We start from the raw sequence: 16,180 nt of genomic DNA on the forward strand, positions 1-16,180 counted from the left end.
GTCATGTCTACATAGTTCTCGAACCCATAGGGTCCACACACTTAACGTTCGGTGATGATCGGTATTATCAGTTTATGTGTTTTGATGAACCGAAGGTTTTTCAAAGTCCCGGATGTGATCACGGGCATGACGAGGAGTCTCGAAATGGTTGAGACATAAAGATCGATATATTGGATGCCTATGTTTGGACATTAGAATGGTTCCGAGTGGTTCGGCCATTTTTTCGGAGTACCGGGAGGTTACCGGAACCCCCCAGGAGAAGTTATGGGCCTTATGGGCCATAAGAAGGAAGCACACCAGACCACAAGGGGCAGGTGCGCTCCCCTTGGGCAGGAGGCCGAGTTGGAATAGGTCTGGGGGGGCCTTTCCTTCTCTCCTGCTCCTCCTTCCCTTCTTCTCCTACTCCAACTAGGGAAGGGGGGAATCCTACTCCCGGTGGGAGTAGGACTCCCGTAGGGCGCGCCATAGAGAGGGTCGGCCCTCCCCTCCTCCATTCCTTTATATATAGAGGAGGGGGGCACCCCATGGACACACAAGTTGATCATTGATCCCTTAGCCGTGTGCGGTGCCCCCCTTCACCATAATCCACCTCGGTCATATCATCGTAGTGCTTAGGCAAAGCCCTACGACGGTAGCATCATCATGACCGTCAACACGCCATCGTGCTGACGAAGCTCTCCCTCGACACTCAGCTGGATCGAGAGTTTGTGGGACGTCACCGAGCCGAACGTGTGCAGATCGCGGAGGTGTCGTACTTTCGGTACTAGGATCGGTCGATCATGAAGACATACGAATACATCAACCGTGGTGTCATAACGCTTCGCTTATGGTCTATGAGGGTACGTGGAAAACACTCTTCCCCTCTCGTTGCTATGCATCACCATGATCTTGCGTGTACGTATTTTTTTTTGAAATTACTACATTCCCCAACATGTAGAACCACTCTTGTTGCCAGACCTTGACGGTCTCCACAAAAGGCCCCTTTAGGCGGTGTTGGGGAGCTTGCTCACCATGGCGCCGCTGCAGTCCGCGTGCTGCCCGTCGACCACCTTCGGCTTCACATTGAAGACATTGAGCCAAAGGCCGAAGTGTGGGGGGTGCGGAGTAGCGCCTCACACACGACGATAAACGCCGAGATGTGCAGGAAAGATTTTGGGGCTAGATCATGGAAATCTAGCCCCAAGTAGAACATGAGGCCACGGACAAAGGGGTGGAGGGGGAGCCCTAGCCCGCGGAGGAAGTGAGGGATGAACACGACCCTTTCGCCGGGCTCCGGGGTGGGGATGACTTGCTTCTTAGCAGGGAGCCTGTGTGCGATGTCCGCAGACAGATACCCCGCCTCCCGGAGCTCCTTAATGTCCTTCTTCATGACGGAGGAGGCCTCCCAATTGCCCTTGGAGCCAGATCCAGACATGGCCGGAGAGGTTGACGGTGGTGGGAGAGATTGAAGTTTGGGCGCTGGAGCTCGAGGATGGGAAAGCGGGAGAAGGAAGAAGGTATGGGAAGAAGGAGGAATCTTTATCCTCTTATATAGGCAGTGAATATCAACCCCCCCCCTCAAGCCTTAAAACTCGCCTGTTCCCCAGGGGTCGTGCGAATGGCACAGTTAGATTACCCAAACCATATCGATGAGGATCCCGCAATAAGTGGACACAATCTTTGTTTTGACAAGACATGTCAATAGAGGCTGCGCCTCAAAACACGAAGCGGGAGGCAAAAAACGGTTCAAAATGTTAAAGGGGTTAGATGTGGCGTTTCACCGAAAAATTGTCAATTGACAGGCATTATTTTGATTAAATATTTTGCCTTCGTGGTTGAGGGTTGTGATTATCATGCAGAGCCGGATACAACTCTTTCATTCAGAAGATTTCTTTGAAGTATTCGGGGGGAGGAACCTGCCTTGCAATGCTGAAGACAATTTGTGTGCCGAACATATTGTCATTGAAGACTGGTTCTGGGGCTACTGAGGGAGTCCTGGATTAGGGGGTCCTCGGGTGTCCGGGCTGTGTGATATGGGCCGGACTGATGGGCCATGAAGATACAAGGTAGGAGACCTTCCCCCGTGTCCGGATAGGACTCTCCTATGCGTGGGTGGCAAGATTGGCGTCCGGATATGTAATTTCCTTCTTCTGCATACCGACTCTATACAACCCTAGGCCCCTCCGGTGTGTATATAAACCAGAGGGTTTAGTCCGTAGAGGTTATCAGAATTCATATAGGCTAGATAGCTAAGGTTTAGCCATTACGATCTCGAGGTAGATCGACTCTTGTAACCCCTATACTCATCAAAGACAATCAAGCAGGAAGTAGGGTTTTACCTCCATTAAGAGGGCCCGAACCTAGGTAAACATTGTGTCCCCTTTGTCTCCTATTACCTTCGATCCTTAGACGCACAGTTCGGGACCCCTTACCCAAGATCGGCCAGTTTTGACACCGACAACACCCGCTCCGCATCCTCCTCCCTTGCACAATATCCACCATGAGAGCGAGTGGGAACGCTCCATGGGAGAGACTGTCGTCGGATATGAAGCACGAGATCGCCGCCCTTGTGGCCGCCTAGCAGAGCTGACGTGCCATGCGGATCGAGGCCGGCATGCCTGCTAGCTTCCTCGAGCTCTCCGTCGACGATCCCACAATGGAGACGAGGTCCGACGACGACACCGCCCCGGAGCCGGCATCGGTGCATGCCTGCTTGACCATAGAGCAGGCGTAGGCGCATTACGACACTGCCACGGCGGATGAGGAGCAGCCTACGCGGGCTCCTATGTCGGCGTTCCGGCAGGCGCAAGAGGAGTAGAGGTACAACCTGCTCCTCCTCAAGAAGCACCGGATGGTGGAGGGCCAAATCTACGGCGAGTGCGCAAGCGAGGAGGTCGTAGCTGCCATGGCCACGACGAACTCGTACTTCGTCGCGGAGCAGCAGATGCTCTATAAGGCCATGCGTGCTCAAGGCGACACTCGCAACACAGTACCGGCGCAGCCGGACGCAGACGCGGCCGCACAAGCGCTGGCGGTCGAGGACGAGAACACCGCCAACTGTGCGTCCTACATGTCGTTGTCCAACTTTCGGGTGCACTTGTGGCAGGTGGACAGTGACAGACCGTCCACGTCTATTATAGAGCTCACGTCCACCGGGACCGGCAACGGATAGGTCGCAGACTCCTTCGAGGATGAGTAGGGCATGGGAGGTGGCAAGGCATTGTGTCCCAAATGGGCCGGTCCGTCTCCCATGTTCTACTCTTCCTCGCCGAAGACCGCACCTTCACTTCACGGGTCTTAAACCTCGTCGCTGTTCATGGAGATAGCAGATGAAGAACGTGGTCGCCGGTGCGGAATACAAAGGAAGTGGACGACGGGTACCGCCGTAAGATAGCTTTAGGGTCGGACCCATTTGTTTGTCCTAAATGTTCAAAATGTACTGAAAAATCTTTGTAATGTAATGAATTTCGTTCTGTGTATATGAAGATTCACCATTTTTGCGTGAATTTTGTCTAGTTAGTTGGTACCCGACTTGAAATGTATGCGGGCAGCATTGGGTGATCGTGTGAGTCACAAATGTCTCCCGCCAAATGTCTCCTCCCACAAAAAGCGCATCGCCGTAAATACTGAAATAAATCCACTAATAATGCGAGCATCAAAACTTAAACATTGATGGTTTGAGAATACCACTGCCCCTCAAATTATCCAATCCAATCACAGGTTGGTTTGCACGTCGGAGATGACTCGGTACTAGTATACGATGGAAACCTGAAGAGTGCAAAGAGATGGCCAAAAAAAATCATGTGGTATTATTAAGGGAGGCAAAGAGGATGATGCATGGTGGAACGGAAATATGATAGTGTGAGTCAGCGCACTTTGCCCACGCGACCCTTGCGCTCCCAGAAAACAAACATAATCTCCGGAATAAGAAAGCGCGACGAAGCAGCACCAAAAGGAGCGGGAATGGAAACCGAAATAGGAAAATATCCCGATTTCTTTCCTCTCACTCTCTAATCCCCGCCCTCCATTGGTGGGCGCCTCCGCTGCCACAACCTGGCCTCTATTTAAGAAGGCTCCTTGCGCCACCATCCTACTCACCACCGCACCACAGACCACACCCGCACCGCTCAGCTCAGCTCGATCGCATCCCCAGCCTCAGCTCAGCTCCAACCGAACTCAAATTAATCGCAGATGGTTTCTTGTGCGACAGTAGTGGCTTAGCGCATTAGCGGCGGAGGTTGGTACGATCAGGTAGGCCGGAGGTGAGGTGCCACATGTTGAGTGGACAAACGGCGGTTAGTGGCAGCAGCAGCAGCAGCATCGTCAGCCGCGGCGTCGAGCAGGGAAGCGGGAGCGGGGAGCAGCAGCAGCACCAGCGGCGGCCGATCGAGGAGGAAGAGGAGGAGCCAGAGTTCAGGGACATCCACGCGCTGAGCCCGCCCCGCGCGCTGAGCCTGTACCGCCGGAGCCGGCCGGGCAGCAGGGACTCGTGGGGGTCTGCGGCGGGGGCAGGGGGGAGCAGACACACGTCGATCCGCTCCGTCGGGAGCGACACCGCCCCCAGCGAGCTCTTCCCTACTATGAGCAGGGAGTTCTCGGCCATGGTCGCCGCAGCAGCCAGCGCTAACGCCTCGTCCTCCGCCGCGGCGGGCCACAGGGAGAGCGTGGACCGCGCGGCGAACGAGGACGCGCTGGGGAGGATCGGCGAGGAGGAGCTGGAGGAGACGAACCCGCTGGCCATCGTGCCGGACAGCAACCCCATCCCGTCGCCGCGCCGGGGGCTGTCGCCGCGCCCGGTGGAGGTGGCGGCGCCCGGTGCCGGTGCCGGACAGGGCGACGAGGTGTCGGTGGGGCAGGTGAAGAAGGGCGAGGTGGAGACCAAGATCGCGGCGTGGCAGATCGCGGAGGTCGCCAAGGTCAACAACCGCTTCAAGCGCGAGGAGGTGGTGATCAACGGGTGGGAGGGCGACCAGGTCGAGAAGGCCAGCGCATGGCTCAACAAGTACGAGGTACTACACACTGCTCCAATCCTCTCCATCAACGATCAATCCGCACCAGACCATGCTCTCTCTGAATGAATTCTGATCGTGTGAATGTGAAACTCCGGTGCGTGCAGAGGAAGCTGGAGGAGAAGCGGGCCAAGGCGATGGAGAAGGCGCAGAACGAGGTGGCCAGGGCCCGGCGGAAGGCGGAGGACAAGCGCGCGTCGGCGGAGGCCAAGAGGGGCACCAAGGTGGCGCGCGTGCTGGAGCTCGCCAACTTCATGCGGGCCGTCGGGAGGGCGCCCACCAAGCGCTCCTTCTTCTGAGCCGCCCAGCCCTGCTCTGCTGCTCCTCCTCCTTGATCAACGTCCCGCCATTGTTTCGCTTTTTACTCGCCGTCGCCGTCGCCGGATCGTTCACTGCTTCGCTTCACAGGAACCTCCTTTGCTCGCTGCTTCGCTGTGTGGAACTCTCGTTTTAGTGTTGTATCCACATGTATGGTGTGGTGTGCCATCGTTCCCTCTTTCTTCCTTCTGCATTTCTCGTGTTCGATATGGAGTACTTAGTACATAGCATAAGAATGGAAGGGTGTGCTCTGCCTGCTCAGTCCAAGTGCAAGAGCCGCCTGTATTTTGTTTTTGTTTTTGTTTTTGTTTTTTGTTTCCGATCAAGGATATTGTGTGTGTGTCAATATGAACAAGATATGCAGTAAATTACTGTTGTGTGGTGTGTGCACATTCGCAAGCCTTTTGAATCACCAGTTTCTTGATTTCTAAGTGTTCATCCGTGTCATTTATTTCAGCTGAACAGTCCTTTCTCTGTCCCCCAACACCTTGTCCGGCTTCTTTTATGGTTTCTTCAATGCTCGACTAACAACACTTTGACATAAAAAATCTTGGAGGCCCAGTGTACTGACGAAGAGTTGCTTTTGTTTTGACTTCTCAAGATCTGGTGAAGAGTAGTCAAACGATCAGTAATTTGGAACTCAAGTACCAAACTGAGTTCTCTGCCTTGATGATGGCATGCGACCTACCGGCTTCACTGTGAACAGCAGAACGTGCCCTGACTTGTCACTTCACCGGCAGAACGTTAACTAGGTGAGAGTCACTGGTGCGTATTCGAGAGAACAAAAAAACAAGGTGACAGTCATGCAGCACGCATGACATATCTGAGCGTATCCATTGCAAATCGGAAATTATTTTTATGTGTTGGTCTCGCGTAGTTCGATAATGCTCCAAATTAGCACAACCAAGCTCAACCAACATCAGTTACGTACCCTCGATTGACAGTGACCTGTGCTCTTCATATTGCTCTTGTGTGCTGAATTCAGAAGTATCTGAGCTTGGCAACTTTGGATTCTCAGCATGGGGGCATAGAATAATGACGCTCGCCACTTTCATATACTAGTACTACATTTTATACGAATTCCGCAGAAATTTCAGTTCGATAAGAAAGAACAGGATCTCTGCGAATCAAAGAATTGTTAAGATTTCTGTTGACTAGAAATAGTAGTTTGATGGTAACAGCGTGCCTGTGCATGTGAATGCAGCACATGTATGCATTTTTTTGCTGTTGCATTGCATACCATCATCATGGACACAAGACGACCAGGCGTCAATGCTGGATCAGACAATACCTGAATAATTCCGTGCGCTTGTTCAAAGAGAGAGGATACGAATCCCATGGATCCCCTGCACTTGGACACCTATATTGGCGAGCATGGCCAGGGAGTGGGCCTCCGTCTTGTAGTTAAATGTCTCTACCTTGTAGTGGGGCGCAGCGGCCCATGAGCAGGACCAGCCCATGTGCATGCATGCATCATCGTCCTCTCTCTAGCCTAGAGAGAAAAACATGGTGGGGGCAACAAACAAGCTCACATGCCTACACAATGTGAGCCTGTTCTCCTGTTTGATCACGTCGCATATGGCGTGTTCCGAATAATTGGTGGTTACATTGATCATGAACGAGGTGGACTCTGCAAGCGCCGGAAATGCGAGAATCCAGTCGTGAATTACTACTGGCTGGGGCTTCGTGTTAATTTTCTTCCGAGTGGAAATAGGCTTACTGGTTGCTTTTTGACCCAAAGGAAATAAAAAAGCTATCGTGGCTTATAAAAGGGTTTTCGACACGCTCTTATATTATGGTATGGATGAGTATCAGATAATCACAGTACACAACTAAAAAACGTACTCCCTCCGTCTGAAAATACTTTTCGGAGAAATGGATAAACAAGTAAGCACTATCACAAAATATAAAAGAGAAAACTACCATAAAACAATAAATATTCTTCACAAGAAGATGACGTGATCTTCATGTCTGAAGAACATTTTCAGAGTGCTCGTATGATGAAGTTTACTCTTTGCAGTTTTGGATACTTCAATGATTTAAAGGTCAATTTTCATAAGGTTAAACTTTGTTATTTTGGTCACGCTAAATATGCTGCACACCACACGGCAGAAAGGCAAAGTGAGCCAAAGCTACATTTATACTGTTCGGGGAGATATATACACAAAAGCTGCATGGCCGTGGAAGAAAACTCTGTGATCACTTTCGTACATGCCACACCAGTTAAGAAATAACTAAAAAGTGCAGCTGAGGATACGAGTCTTATCTCTGACAAGTAGAGCCATTACGCATTTAACCTAGATGAGGCTACCAGGATGTTCTCCACTGCTCCCTCCAACAAATGTCTCTGAAGTTTTTGGCAGATTGTCTACACTGGCAAAAAGCTCGTCCGCCGCAGAAGCATACAAGCTTGAAGGCTCTGGCAGATCAACCACGTCAGCGAAAGGCTCGTTCACTGAAGGAGTATATGTCTCTGAAGGGTTTGTCAGATCAACCACATCAAGCAAGGGTTTGTTGGAGGCACAAGCATCGACCTCTGACGATGCCGGCGCATCAACCACGTCAAATAAAGGCCCATCCATGGCAAAGGCATCATCATCTGAAGATGGGAATGTAGTGAACAAATGATTCGAACCAAGGCCAGCAGCATCACTGCCAGCCTCCTCCACAGCAGAAATTTGCGATTCAGAATCAGATGATTCAGCAAGCAAGACTTCGAGAGAAGGGCTGCTTGTACTCATTCTCTTCGATACGAAAGCCATTCCCAATATGTCATTCTCCTGTGAGCCCACAGTTGGTCTTACATCAGGACCAGCTCCATTGCCCGCAAAAAGATCTTCCACATGATTTCCAGCCGCGACATTCCCTGAACTAGTAGCTTCTCTGTAAGAATCTCCATCAGATGGTTCCATACTACTCAAATCTGACAAGGAGTGTTCTACCTCTGGTTTTCTGGAGCTTTCCCTGGGACCTGAGTGCAAGCTGCTACAGAATACAGAGTCCATCCCGCCAGAAAGCCTAATGCTGCCCTTTGTATTCTCCAGAACTCCATCCTCATCTGACAGGGTTTCCATTGCATTGGTACTGTGCCCACCAGAAAGCATAATGCTGCCCTTTGTATTCTCCAGAACTCCATCCTCATCTGACAGGGTTTCCATTGCATTCGTACTGTGCCTGTTAGCACCATTTGCAGGAGCTGCATGGCTTGATGGTTCAAAGGTTGTCTCGATGGATATGTCATCACAAAAATTTCCATCTCCCTCATCAACCTCTAAAGCTTTCTTCAATAGCGAAAGTTGGAAGATTGGGTTCTGCTGGCTCGCTTTGCTGTCACCACCTTCCAAGTTCTGATGTGCTCCTGTCAATGTTCTCTGGAAGGACGGAATTGCAGCGTCACCACAGCACACCTCAGAAGTACCATTCCTAAAAGCAATCCGTGCCGCCAGAAACTCTGCCAATGGTAAGGAAGGTCTGCTTTCATCCACTTGAGCTGTCTCACCAACAGATTGAAATATGGTAGGAGGTTTTGCCTGAGTTCCGCCATCAACAGACCCGAGGTGTGTAGCAAGCTGAGAAGGATCATCCACAGGTTCACTGCTTGTGACAAGCGGAATCATGTACGAACTAGGACCATTGTTCTGCCCATTTACCTGAGTGTAATCATCTATAGATCCTGTAAGAGACTGTGAAGGAACAACCAACAGTTCAGTGCTAGCAAATGCCTTCTTGTCCGGATTCATATCAATATTCTGTCCATTTACCTCAACACTGCTAACCAAGTGTGCCTTAGATACAGAAATGAGTGGAGCCGCATCAACCTCCTGAAAAGATATCAAGGTACTAATCTTCTTTGTGTCACCAAAGATGCCATGAAAGTCGTCTTTAGTGGATGTGTCATGAAGATGTCCATGAGAAGGGAAGGAACTAGAGGAATCATCAGTATTTCCACAACTTACATTACTGGCAGTGCAAGCAACAGACTTTGAAGGTGATGTTCCTTTGGTGGAAGTGAGAAATGCCTCCAAGGCAGACGCTAATGCGCCATCGACAGATACAGGAGTTTTGCCTTTGAAGCTGTTGTCAGTGCTTTTGCTCAGAGTATCATTAGAATTTGTACGACCATCATCAACATTGTCAGCTTCTGCTTGTTTAACTTCCTCCACTTCATCCTCTTCATCATTTAGGAATTCAGGAACCTTGATAGCTAGACCTGGGGAAGTCTTGCGTTCTCTCTCAACAGGTAAAGGCCCACCATGAAGCTTCTCACATATAAACCCAGGTTCACAGATGAAATCAGGTGCCTTAAGGACCCTTGGCACAACATTAGGTCCATGTAAATTAACTGTATTCTCATCAGCCACATCACAATTAGAGTAATCTTCTGAAGAAAATTCAGGTGCCCTCATAACCAAGCCTGGCTGCCTGTTCATCACAGAGGCAGAAGTTCCAGAATTCCCACCATTATGTTCCTTTTGCTGCGAGTTAATTGTATCAGAAAAAACATTTGGTGCTGACATTCTTGCAGAAGAACTTCGTAGAGACTGAATCTCTACAGAGAATGAATCAAACTGCTGCTCCAGTCGTTGAAGCCTTGCCTCAATGCTACTGAGGGGCCTCATCATTTTGTCCTCAAACCTAGAGCAACATAACTCCACCTTCTCCACCTTAGAGATCAGAGTATCCAGCATTCTCTCAATGTGATTGTGTGGAGTAACATTTTCATTCATAATAGGACTAGCCTCCGGGTACAGATTTGATACTGTCTTATCCTTCGCCAGTGTCACTTGTACATTTTCTGTTGTTATTACAGGCAATGGAAGAGGCTTGGGATCATTTAACGGGAACTCATGTTGGTTGCCATCATCATCACATATCGTACCACTCTGCGCAGGTGGTAGTCTGCTCTGCACTCCAGCTGGCCTAAATTTGGAATCATTTGTACCATACAGCCCTGCTTCTTTCGCTATGTTTCCACATGGGATGCTATCTTTCAACGCGCAGCCTTCAGGAAGTTGGGCTTTCAAGCCCTCAGCAAAATATTTGTCATCTATTTTGCAGTCCCTAGATTTGGAAATTTGCATAAGGCCAGGAACAAGCATAGCCAACAAAGAACTACCTCCCATGTTTCCAGGACCTGCTACTGAATCATCACTGCTGGATTCAACAAGATCAGCAAATATGTAGATCTCTTCAATATGCACTGATGTCTTTGACTGAAGTGAAAGAAGACGGACAGTAAGAGATACACATGGGTTTGCATCAGTTATCTCAGCAGTTGCTTCGTAGTGAGCCTGGAATGGACAAAATAAAACAAAATTATAGTATATGTAAGAAGCTAAGAAAATTTCTTTGATAGCGAGTACTAGACAATGGCTGTTGACAAAAAAGGGAAATACCAGAGTATTTTTCTGGCAGATTCCTATCGCATTCCTTTCTTCTTGAGATTCTGGCGTGTAATTTCCAAGAGGAGACTCAGGAATTTTGACTTCAACCCAGCTATCTTCATCACTACTACTTGTAACACTTTTGGCCTCTTGTTCATGCTTTTCGCCGGTTGCAGCATTGCTACTTGCCTGAGATACACATTCTTCACCAGGAGGCTGCGGTTCTTGAGCAGCAATTCCACAGCGTACAGTGCATAGATAATCTTTACTTGCATCCTTCAGGTCAGTTGAATAGTATATTTCATAAGTTCGAGCTGTGCTTCGCACATACACTCTATGAATCTCGTACTTTCCTGTGAAACTAACTGAAGAAAAGAAATGGATTAGATACACTGATAATGAAATGGAAAATGGTTTGATATTTATTAGCAGTAAAATATCGCATAGTATTTCTGGAACAAGATGGAGACTGCCAGGAAACTGGGTCATGAAAGGCACTGTGGTGTACACAGAATGAGATGGAGCCTGACACCACAAAAGGATGGATGTACAACGAGAAATAAAAGTATTGCTTCCACTGTTTGTATTCTAACATAAGCTAGCCGTCAAAATTCTGCAATTTATCCCAATTAAAGGAAGGAGATAGATCATGGGAATTTCAACATGATCGATGTTGGGTGGACTATTCATACGGAACAACTTACTTTGATTTCAGGCTAGTCGAAGATGTGGAAGCTAGAGTTGTAAGATGATGCAGATATATTCTAAAGTAGTACACGAAACACCAATTACGGTGATCATGTGCAGAATAAGAAACACTGGAGTATAATGTATTTAAGATATTTAAAGCTAAATGCTCGGGCGTTGTTATGGAGATTAAATGCCCGCGCATTGCTACAAAAGTTCCGTCCCACAATGTAAGATGTTTTTGCAAGCCATTTTAGCTTGTAAAAACGTCTTATATTATGGGACGGAGGGAGTATTTAATTGCATGAGCTGGTTAGACGCTTGTGTCATTGTAGTACCTAGCTTTGTGCAGATAAAAAAAGTACTATCTCAAAATATACAGCAATCAAATCAACTAACCAAAGGATCGTGATACATCTGTCTGCTAAATAGAAAGTAGCATAATTGCAGAAATTAATTTCTGGCAACTTAAGAGGCAATCTCAGAGGGTGAATGGACCACCACCAACTCAGATATTATAACAGTTTAAGATATACTGCAGTTTGTGGTATCCACTTCTAGCATGAGCTTGTGAACAAGAACTGGAGCATCTATGATGATATTGTAGTCCAATTTCAACGGACTCTGCACTGGAACCCAAAACAGCGATGGCCAGTTTGGGGCTTGGCTTGTGCTAGCCAACTAGGGTTTATCCACCCATACGCTGACTACGGCGACAGAGCAATTCCCGACAGCGCGTGCATCTGCATCCAACCAGCGACAGGAACCATCGCAACAAAGCAATTCGCGATCAAACCGCGCAAACTCCTCCAGTAGGCTCGACCTTTCCAGAAAATCCAAGAGAGAAAACGAGTACTCACTCGTAACATCGCAGGGAGTTGGATCCTCGCTGCCGTCGGACGGCGGGCGGGCGAGAACGACGGCCGCGGGGGAAGTCTCGGCGTCGTCTTCGGTCGTCTCGAACGACACGGCGTCCTCGACCGCCGCGCCTCCGGCTGGGGCCCAGGTGCTAGTCGCCGTCCATGGCCTCCCGGGCTCGCCTACCGATCCCGATCCAGGTGTCCCCATCGCTCGCGGTCGCCGCCGCCCGCCGCTTGGGCGGAGACGGTGGGTATCGGCGGTGGCGTGCCGGCGGTGTTCGCCGTTGGTCGCCTCGCTCACTTCCGGATTCCGCGAGCGCTCGCTCGGTACGCGAATCTGGTGCGGGATCCGATCTTACGGGCCCTCGCAGTAGAAGATTTGGGTTGGCCGCGTACTTCGCCGTCCTACCGTTAGGCCTGTAAATGACGCCGACTCAACCTATGGGCCTTCCGCGCGTTGGGCTTCGGCCCGTTTTCAAATCGTTATCCACACCGCGAATGCTCCACCACCGCAGGTGCAGACGATGCTTCCCGAGCGCTCGCGGCAAAGAGGATGCAGCTGCGCTCCCTCCCGTTCGCCGCGAGCGCCGTGGCCGGAAGGAGCTTCCTCGCCGCTATTCCTCGGCCGGTGACGGAGAGAAGGACGCGCCTACGTTGCAACGCGGGCAACTCCTCGTCGTCGTCATCGGAGGAGGAGGGCCGCGAGCTTAGCACGGCGAAAGAGGCGCTGCGGCGGCTGGCGGAGCTCGACGCCCAGCTGGAGGGGCTGAAGGAGCCCAAGATGAGGCCGCCGCCGCCCCCTCCTCCCCCGGGTAATCATTGCCTTTTCCCACTCCGTTCTCCTCGTGCCAAGTTGCCTGCCTCTCCGGTTTTCCATGCGTCCATGCTCCCCTGTCCTCCCGTTCAATCAGTCGTCTAGAGTTCGAGATCTTCATAGCGGCCAATAATAATTGATTCATGTAAGTTCGCCGTTCGCGTGTTCTCTCGAATGAAAATTTATTAGTTGGGCTGCCTAACCTACGGAGAAGAGACGGATCAATCTTCAATAACCTACTCTGAAACAACTGCTCGATGGAGCAGGTCATTTGTTAGCCTCGTGGTGCATACTTCAGTATACAGCAGAGCTAGTCATTTCTCAAGTACTGTACCTACGAATAGTAGACGTATTACTGTTTTTGGTTACAGAATGCGCAGGAACTGTTCATTTCCTCATTTGTTTCTTTTGTAGCAGTAGTACAGTAGTGGCACTTACTTTACAGCGTAGAGCGATGCTTCTAGATATACCAAGCCCGAGTGATCCGTACAATTCATCAGTTGCTAGGCCACGACAGCACATTGATCCTCAAGTCGCTTCCTACTTTTTCTAGGGGAGTACCATGTGCTTGCGAGCATAGCATGTGTGGAAGTAGTCCTGCCGTTTCAAATTACTCGTCGTGGTCACAGTCCATGCCATTGCTTTGCCTGCTTGATCACTTCTGACTTCTCTGCTAACTTCTCTGTATGGGTACTTGTGTATTTACTTCTGTTTTGTTCACAGATCCTTTCATGGACCGCGATATGATAATACAGCGAGGACGCCCAAGTGATGAGCTCCCAGAAATGACCCCGGCCTACGTGACGTTCTCGACTCTGGCAATTTTTATCTTGACCATCTTCACCAACGTGGTGTTCAACGTGTACATCAAGCCTTCCGTGGACGGCGCCGATCAGCCGGTACGAATCCAGAGAGTGCCTCTGGCTGATCCTAGCTTCCAGCAGCCCGGCAATTCTAGTGATAGCTCGTAGACGTATATGCATGACACGATAATACAGTTTGATACAGTGGCAAGGGCTGTGCTTTGCAAGTTAACTGAAGCCATGTGCCTCATCCCTCATATTTGCGGCATTATGTACTCCCTCCGTCCCTCGTATTTAGACAAATTTAAGACAAGAATTTTAAGACGAAGGAAGTATTTAAGACCCACATGCTCTAAACAAGCTGTGCTGTTGCTGGCCTCGGCCTTGAGGGTTTTCATCATTATGGAACAAGGTGCTGCACATGTGTCCATGGGGCTTCACCTGTAGTATGTGTATCTTTTTTCTTTTCTTTCGATTAGCGGCTTCCATCGACTCAATGATGATCAATCAATTACAGTCAGCAGCACAATGATCTCCTGGATCGAATATATCAGACCCAACTTGTGAACCAATTAATTGTGTCAGCGGTGATCATGGACGCTGAACTTGGAGAGCAAATTGCCTCTTCTCTCGCACTAATCAGCCAATGGCGCGGCAAACTGTTTGCAGCAACATGCATATGCTGATGCCAAAATTCCAAAAACGCCGACATGGATGAGCTGTGGGCAATGGTCGTGCGGCACGCGACAGAGGCGGAGCAGCAGGGTACGTAGCGTACGCCCGTGGTAGCGGTCCCGGGCTCTGCGATCTTCTACTGTGTCTCTACTGGTTTTTTCTTGCAGCTGTCTATAAATTTATATGTAGTATACTGTATTTCTTTGTCTCTCTTGATTTAATTTTCTCCCGTTTGTTGTATTTAGCTTGTTTCGTCCGGATTATACACTGCCCCTGCTATAGCTTGTCGGCAGTTCTTGGGTTCCCGTAAAGATCACACAGCTTTCTCGTTGCCTTTCGCTTTCCCTATGCAAGATTCTCGATTGCTTTCCTATCGTAGACACAGTACATCTTGATCTGTCTCCTATTTCCTCACAGCTCGAGCCATTCCTAATTTTTTCTCTATTTTATTTATTTATTCTTTGGTTTCATTAGAAATACCAGTAGTTTTTTACGCCTGATGTTGAAGAAAGTGTCCCGGGGAAACTAGTCCCTCTGTGAAATCCTGAAAAACCCAAACATGCGCCGTTGGATCTAGTACAATCTAAGGGCTAGATCACCCACCCACTCATTTTGGTGTGTTTTACAGAAAAACCCAAGGGCTTCATGTAATAGAATAACCAGGCCTGTGGATGCTTGCATGCAAAACACGGGACTTGATCTGCATCCACATTCTAGATGCGACGGCCCACGTTCGAATTTCAAGTTTTCACCGAGTGATTAGATTTCCACCGGATACTCTTTTCTATTCTACTACGTGGCGACACAACAGATCCAACTTTGACCCTAGTTTGAACCTCGCATGTAGGCCTTCCGTGCTGGCCCTGTTTATTTCCCCTTCTTTCTTTCTTTCTTTATTTATTTATTCATTTCCCTTATCTTGTGCTTACCCAACCTCGAACAAATACCTGGGCGTGTTTGTTTAGAGGAATCTCGTAACATGGACGCCATAATTTATCTCTGCCAAAAGAGAACATACTTCAACTCTCTCATGGATCGAGTCACCGAGTTCCAGCCCAGCGACCAACATCTCACGTGCCGTGACCTAGTGTTTTTTCACCCTCTTCTTTTCTTTTGAGGGAGACCTTGTGTTTTTCCTAGTAGTTTGTACACCTACTACAAAGCGGTGTTGACGAGTTGCGATTTATCCATTCATTTGGTGAAGAGTGTACATTTAGCTTAAAAATGTGCTCATACAAAGGGATGCGGAGTTTCTGCACCCGAGCTCAAATGAGCTCGGGTGAACAGTAAAATCAAAACTAAATTAAAAAAAAATAAAAAATTCAATTTTTTTTGGGAGAAACATTGACAAAAGTTCTAAGTGCTTGCAAAAATTTGTCATGAAATCACATTTCTAGAAGGCGTGGCAAAAAAAAACAAAATCAGTACTCTGAAAAAGCTACTTCCAAAAGCATTTTGGAGCACTGAATTTGTTTTTTTTTTGCCACGCTTTACAGGAATGTGATTTCATGATGAATTTTTGCAAGCACTTAGAACTTTTGTCAATGTTTCTCCAAAAAAATGGAATTTTTTGATTTTTTTTTATTTTTTTTCGATTTTACTGTTCACCGAGCTCAAATGAGCTTGGGAGCAAAAAGGCACTTTCGCATAC

At 48.8% G+C, this 16,180-nt stretch overlaps 3 protein-coding genes across 3 annotated transcripts; 2 read left to right on the forward strand and 1 right to left on the reverse strand.

The window, feature by feature from the left end:
- The first annotated feature begins 4,061 nt into the window (after nt 1-4,061).
- Nucleotides 4,062-5,696, forward strand: LOC125536567 (remorin 4.1-like). Its single transcript, XM_048699803.1, has 2 exons — nt 4,062-4,988; nt 5,096-5,696. Exons 1-2 carry the CDS (start codon nt 4,254-4,256, stop codon nt 5,285-5,287), a joined length of 927 nt encoding a protein of 308 aa, XP_048555760.1. The 5' UTR covers nt 4,062-4,253; the 3' UTR covers nt 5,288-5,696.
- Nucleotides 5,697-7,414: 1,718 nt separating this feature from the next.
- LOC125536568 lies at nt 7,415-12,637 on the reverse strand. The gene is made up of 3 exons (XM_048699804.1): nt 12,238-12,637; nt 10,703-11,055; nt 7,415-10,597 (listed from the first exon to the last, which is right to left on the reverse strand). The coding sequence occupies exons 1-3, from the start codon at nt 12,443-12,445 to the stop codon at nt 7,604-7,606; spliced, it is 3,555 nt and encodes a 1,184-aa protein (XP_048555761.1). The 5' UTR covers nt 12,446-12,637; the 3' UTR covers nt 7,415-7,603.
- Nucleotides 12,638-12,738: 101 nt separating this feature from the next.
- Nucleotides 12,739-14,211, forward strand: LOC125536569. The gene is made up of 2 exons (XM_048699805.1): nt 12,739-13,049; nt 13,775-14,211. Exons 1-2 carry the CDS (start codon nt 12,791-12,793, stop codon nt 14,020-14,022), a joined length of 507 nt encoding a protein of 168 aa, XP_048555762.1. The 5' UTR covers nt 12,739-12,790; the 3' UTR covers nt 14,023-14,211.
- The last annotated feature ends 1,969 nt before the right edge of the window (nt 14,212-16,180 follow it).

Source organism: Triticum urartu, chromosome 2, assembly GCF_003073215.2.
Source record: "Triticum urartu cultivar G1812 chromosome 2, Tu2.1, whole genome shotgun sequence".
In the NCBI taxonomy this organism is placed as follows: domain Eukaryota; kingdom Viridiplantae; phylum Streptophyta; class Magnoliopsida; order Poales; family Poaceae; genus Triticum; species Triticum urartu.